Here is a 7,158-nt window from a genome sequence, read left to right as displayed (position 1 = left end):
TTATGCTACACCTTGAATTTACAACTTATGCCTTCTACTAGCCTTCCATATAATATAGCATTTGTTAGTCCCTGCCTTATATATGGCCTGGAACTAATGTTTTCAGTGGACCCCTTACATTAATTTGATGGCAAAAATATGATGTTAAAATTTAAGGCTTTTACACATGTATATTTAAATTGAATTATTAGCATCAAATGTATATTTATTTATTGGTCAGTGACCAATTTTCTAGAGTATAATTGAATAAAAAAAGCAAAAAAAAATCAACAAGAGATACACATGTATTTAATGCTTGTCAATGTCATACTGTTATGATTTTGCTGCTGCATGAGAACATACCCATGTCTCGAAATTCACTAGACTAAGTCCGCCAAAAAAATGACATTACCCTTGGATTTCGACGAGCAGTTTCTTTGCTTTCCAATATTAATTATATTTTTCCCTCCCAACTATACCCTGTGCATTTTTCTGAAACTAAGACTTTTTCTAAAACATTTACACACTATTATATACAAGAGCTTTGTGGGAGCAAGAGTCCCTGCCTCTTGTGGTTAGAAGAAAGAAACAAATTATCCCTACAACTTTCAAACAATAAAATGATTTTAAGTTTTTACATTTAGGAATATATATATGTTTTCAAAATTAGTTAAACTTATACAAGAATTTTTTAACAATTTGCACTAGACATTAATCTAAATATAAATTTTTTGTTTAATACACACTTTACTATTATTTTAATGAACTAGATTATCTAATTTTATTGATATTCATAAATAAATATTTATTTAATTAGATGTAACAAAGAATATTTTACTAAAAAATCATTTTAATTTATAACATTAAAATTATACATATATGTTATATATTTTTTGGTTGTTATGTACCATTTTAGTATTATTTCTAATTCTACAATGATATATTTTGGAAGTAACTGTTTCTAGAGTTATAATTAGCTTTATCTTAGAGGGATGTGATATAAGCTAAGATGACTAATTCTTTAGCAAGTAGTGTGAATGTTATATTAGCATTTGCACTATAAGAAGGTGCAATAGTTACATGATAGAAAGATATAATTTCAATGTGTTTTTAATCTATTAAATAACACTAAACAATTAAGAATGAAGATATACAATGACAATGCAGTTTGTCATAGACTTTACTCCCTACTCTTAAGCGGAGTGAATCTAGCCATAGTTGCAAATGCCAAGCCTCGATAATCTATGAATTAAATATTTAATATTTTGGGTTTTCTTCTATATATTTTCTTAATAGTGATTTTAGGCAATAAGATGCTTATTTAGTTAATCATCACTTAATTGTACATTTAATTAGATTTTGTTTAGTCATAGATTTTTCTATATAATTATTTATTTATTTTAATTCAACTCATTTTTTAGCTCAATTATTAATATGTTGTGTATCCAATTTTTCTTATTAGTTATTTTTTTATGATTTGTTATATATTCATTTGTGACTATCTCTATATTTTCACTTTTAGGTAAAAACATAAATATACTTTAATGAATATGCATTTACTTGTATTTTTTTAATGTCTCCTTATATTATATTTCAATGTACGTTTGTTTTTAAGAGATTAAGAAGAAGAGTAATAGTTATTTTTAAAAAGAATAAATTACAATATAATATGGTGCCGTAAAAAGTGTAATCATTTTTGCTAAGTGAATGTAGGCAATAACAGAGGTCATAAATTAATTTCTTAATTTTTAAATTTGAATTATATTTTTAATTACCCGCTAAATTCATGGCTATTCTATTTACTACATTTCATATTCAATGTCTGATAAGTTTAAAATATATTATTATAATAATAACCATCTCCAAAACATCGATTCACAAATAGTATGCCTGTGCTAATTAAAACAAATCCTAGAACGTTCCAGCTGTGGATAAATGATAAGTTGGACAACCACGATTTCAGTCAAACTCCCTCCCAATTTACTGGCTTACTCAAAATTGATGTGATAATAAGCTTTCAACTGACACTGTAACTAGTGTGGAGATAGATGTTGTCTGACTACATATTTAATGCATTGTTATCTTGTACCTTTTTCTTTGTTTTTCATTTTAAAAATTAAAAATAACTCCAGAAAAAATAACCAATAAGAAAATAGAATTTATTTCTGATAAATTGATTTTTAAAATAGTATCACCGAAATCTTAGACTTAAAATTTAATTTGCCATGTTAATTAATTAGAGAAGGCTAATAAAAACATTAATTCCCTATATATATATATATGTGTGTGTGTGTATGTATGTATGTATGTATGTATATGTATACCCATATATATACCAATATACATAAATATATATACATACATAAAAATATATATATGTATATGTATGTATGTATGTATGTATGTGTATATCTATATATATGTATGTATATCTATATATATGCAGAGACTAATAATTAAAATATAGAAGAATAATTTTTTAGAAATTAATAGATTAATATTTTATTCTATTTAAATTTTTAAAGATAGATCTTAATAAAAGTTCACACATTACTACCGGTTTAAAAAAAAAAAGTTTACAAATTTCTATTGTATTTAAGTTGTTGCCTTCAAATATAATATATATATATTAATCATATATACAAAATATTATATTTAGATAGTAAAAATTGATTATATTAAAGGTGTCTTAGTATAGTATAGTAGTTGACATAGACAAGCAGATTTTTTGATGCTAGTTTATGTTGTTTCTTGTCTGAGATATTTTCTTTTCTTTTAATTGATTTTCATTTTTCAGATTTCTATTTTTTTCAATATTCCATTTATTTATATCTAATTAATAAATTAATAAATGTCGTAGTTGGCATTTTATAAAATAAAATTTGAAGTCTTACTAATTAATTAATTAGTATCTCTAAATATTAGCATAATAAACTTTGAACCCATAATATTCTATTAATTTTGAATGCAACTATTCATTTATTATTGGTTAGTAAATTTGTTAAAATTTGTACTATCCTATGCCTATATGAAAATCTTTGACTATATTCAATTAGCATTACAATTTTAATTTAATTAAATTTATATTTAACAATAAAACTACAATTTATTAAAAAAATTAGCCAACTTCATGATTGCTCCCATTAGACATAAGATAGGGACTCCAGCTCACCAAGCACTCTTGTTTTGTGTTCCGAAGCTTCCACATCTTAAGGATGCTCAACAAAAATATTGTGTCCTAAAGCTTCCACATCTTAGAGATGCTTCGAAAAAATCCAACAACAAAGCTTTACAGATCTCCCCAAAATTCTCCCTTGGTTACAAAATCAATTCAGCTTCAATTCAGATTATGACTTTGAATTTCATCGCTAATCCCACCGTAGTCCCACTGCTTCAAAAGGCAGGGGCTCTTTCTAACTTTTTAACAGTATGTAGGAGCTTAGCTGATACCCATAAATCAATAAATATATTTCTAAGACCTCCACTGACAGAGAAGCAGTCAAAAGAAATCATCAAAATTAGACATAAAATTTGAACACTACAGTACCATAATTTGAAGGTGTCTCACCTGTAACCAATGACTATTTAACTGGACAAAAACTTATCTAAAATGCGGACCAGCCCTCAAAATCACAAAGGCAAAACCTGTTCCTATTGCCCAGGATCTACAGGATTCCCTCTGGCCCGCTGCCTTGTTAAAATTCTTTCCCACTACACAATTATGTTTTCATAAGATATTGCGTGGATTAAGGATCTGACAACGCCTCAGCCCTCTCTATCTTGTGAATAAGCATAGCGTTTGAAAATGCTCACTGGAAGTAGATGGGCTTTGCCGTTTGAAAAATAAAGAACAATCGAGGTTTTGAATTTTGATCCCGAAAGAGAGATACATCTCACCTAGCCCTAAACACCGCATATGTAGGGAGTGGTGGGCCAAAAGGAAGGGGCAGATCCATCATTATCTGTAAGTCCACTTCCAGATGTAGCTGAAATCAACCATTAATTCCGATAAGGTCGGCGTTTACCAGCAAAATCGATCTTTTAGTAGACATACACCTTAAAAAAGCCTGCGACTGATAATAGCAAATCCACCACATACTTGCATTTGCTGGCAAATTATGAAGTGGTGCCACTGCCACTTCATGCATAGTCATACCCTAAGAGATCTGTTAAATACTTTTTCACAATCTTTGTAAGAAACAGATTAGAGGTACTTATTTATGAACTTTCACAATATTTGATGAAAGAAACAGATGAGAGGTATTCTTTGCATACCACTAACATGGCCTGAAAGGTCCACACACATCCTTCGAAAAAGACAGTGCAGTCAAGTAAAACAGTTATAAATGAGAATCCTCGATAGATTCAACACCAAACCAAATCCAAAATCATTTCAAGCCATTCCATATAGTTCGAACCGAATCCTTATTAAGCTACAAGTACTACAAATTTGTTTAAATTTCCCTTTGAGAATCCTCGATAGCATACAACACCAAACCAGAACCAAAATCATTTCAACACATTCCATAAAGTTAATATTCTTATTAAGAATAAGATATTCAAATAGATCAAATTTTCAGTCTGCAATATAAGCTGGAAAATGTAAGCAATTTTTTCATCAATATTCTGTAGCCATATTCCAGGACAAGCTAAAAAATGTAAGCAATTTTTTCATCAATATTCTGTTGCCACACTCCAGGATAAGCTAGAAAATGTAAACAATTTTTTCATCAATATTCTGTTGCCACACTCCAGGATAAGCTAGAAAATGTAAGCAATTTTTTCATCAATATTCTGTTGTCACATTCCAGGATACATCAGCAGAATGAAGAGAGTCGATGAAAAAAAACAACACAAGATTCAGCATCTGTTTCAATAAAAATAAATTAGCTCTAGATACGGAGGTGAGAACTTTCAATAGACAATGGTAATCTAGATCCAAAGCTATTTCCATGGATTTTGTAGCAAACCCATCTGCAGGAATAGAGACTTCTCATGCTAGCACAAGCTTCAATTCATTATATTTTTCGCTGTTAACAGCATTTAGTACCGTAAATTTTGCCTGTTTATCAGGCTGCATATCCTGCATAAGTTTTTTGTTATCACTATTTGTCAATTGTAGGTGCAGTTAATGGGATCTCAGTCACTGTTCAAGGAACTAATTTTATTGTTGACAAAAGCAACATAAAAAACAAGTATTGCTGCAAATTTTAGATCAAATAACATTATTATTTATTCTAATATTCATCGAATCCTTACAGCCAGATTCACCCAACAAAATGCTCAGAATGGGAACTAGCAATAACACATATCGAAGAGCAGAATATTGATGGAAACTTCCGTTCTACACATAAATTAGTGCATTAATAAATAAATTCAATCCATAAGTGATTCATATAATCACTACACAAAGGATTTATCCAAACTTATGATACTGACAAATCAAAGCTTTGATAAGCCTGACAGATCTAAAGGTTTGGCAAGATAATTGCCACACATCTGTTAAGGATGGACAGAAAAACAAAAATAAAAGGATCATCACATGTTCCTGTTGCCTAAAAGTGATGCAGATCAATAGATATTAAATTCAGCCATGACTGCTCCACATTGAGGGTGCTTCTCAGCAGATTTGAAACAAAAGGGACCAGTCATTCTTTCATCGGAATTGATTCCATTGTTGTGGGTTAGGTAAACTGGACCCTCGTTCACATTGGTCGGAATGCTGCATTTATCATCAGGGCTGCTCAGGGCTTGTGCCTTGCACAATTCACGAGGGCGCTCACCTACAACAGCGATGCTGAATTTCCCGTCCTTGCCACTCAGTCCTGTGGCATAGAAGGTTTGCTTTCCATTTGTATCTTTGCACTCCACTGCTATTGTGGCACCTGTACATGACCATGAATTGTTAGAATCAGATCTACATATTTAACTAGATCACTACAATTCCCTTTACCAGAATCCCCTGCATTTGATCAGTTTTCACAAATCAACGCTTCATTTATACCCCAAAGTGCAAGGAAACCAAACTTCGAAAAGCATTTAATAAATTGCGCTACTCAGCTAGGATTTACATTCAAAAAACACAACAGTTCTATTAAAACACAAGCCGTTGTTGATCTAAATCCAACGAAACGGAAACACCATTACGCTGTTGACAAGAATGCCCAAAAAAGACACAAATGTGTTTCCACAAACCCTAGTAAAAGATAAATTTCAAGTAACACAGCAGATCTATTCAGCATAAGCCATCATTGATCTTAATCCAAAGTCAACTAAACGCAAATCTATTGCTCGCAAAATGCCCAAAGGGACACGAATGTATTTCCACAAACCCTAGTAAAAGATAAAATTCAAGTAAAACAGCAGATCTATTCATCATAAGCCATCATTGATCTAAATCCAAGGTCAAATAAACAACATTGCACTGCTCACAAAATGCCCCAAAAATGTGTTTCAACAAAACCTATTAAAAGACATTACAGCATTGCAAATCAGATCTGGTCCTTTGGGAGCTCAAATGGCAGAAAATAACACACCCATTTGAGTAAAAACAGAAAAATGTGGGTGATTAATGCTTACCAGAAATGGCGGGAGAGATTCTGGTGGGAAATCCAGCGTGACAGTTATCACAATAGACCTTGCCAGTCACTGAGAAGTTCTCGGAGGCGCGAGCCACACTCAAAAGAGCCAACACGCAGATCACTGCTATTGCTCCCATCTTCGCCATTTGCAACTGTTACTTGATCTCTCTCTTTGTTCTTTGTGCTCTCAACAAGATCCGGAAACCCAATGAAGAGGAAAAGCCAATGCGATACAGGTGTAGGAGAATTCGTGTTATATGGAGGGATTCACCGAGTACGGTGGACTCGAAAAGATCACATTCCGCGTGAAGCTTATCTGTACCCAATTCAATTCCTAACTTTAATTAGTATTCCCATTTATTCACAGTTGTCCTGATCAATAGGTATTTGTAGAATCTTACAGAGTGATTTATCTAACTTACATCGTTGTGGTGAGACTTCAAAATATAAAACATATATTTCGGAACAAGGATTTAGTTTTGAACGTGATAATGATGGAGTGGATTTGATGGGAGTCATTTCAAGGATTCAATTCGATACTTTCTGTTCTTATAGAGAATTGTATAATTTTAATAATTTATAAGAATTTTGGGTTTAA

At 31.3% G+C, this 7,158-nt stretch overlaps 1 protein-coding gene across 1 annotated transcript; it reads right to left on the bottom strand.

Moving 5' to 3' along the window:
- Window positions 1-5,305: 5,305 nt before the first annotated feature.
- On the bottom strand, window positions 5,306-6,787 carry LOC149567192 (pollen allergen Che a 1-like). Its single transcript, XM_089820374.1, has 2 exons — window positions 6,559-6,787; window positions 5,306-5,864 (listed from the first exon to the last, which is right to left on the bottom strand). The coding sequence occupies exons 1-2, from the start codon at window positions 6,704-6,706 to the stop codon at window positions 5,551-5,553; spliced, it is 462 nt and encodes a 153-aa protein (XP_089676500.1). The 5' UTR covers window positions 6,707-6,787; the 3' UTR covers window positions 5,306-5,550.
- Window positions 6,788-7,158: the final 371 nt, after the last annotated feature.

Source organism: Cupressus sempervirens, chromosome 3 (assembly GCF_028749045.1).
Source record: "Cupressus sempervirens isolate cs-2001-9-10 chromosome 3, ASM2874904v1, whole genome shotgun sequence".
Taxonomy (NCBI): Eukaryota; Viridiplantae; Streptophyta; class Pinopsida; order Cupressales; family Cupressaceae; genus Cupressus; species Cupressus sempervirens.
This window is presented reverse-complemented; position numbering and strand designations above follow the sequence as displayed.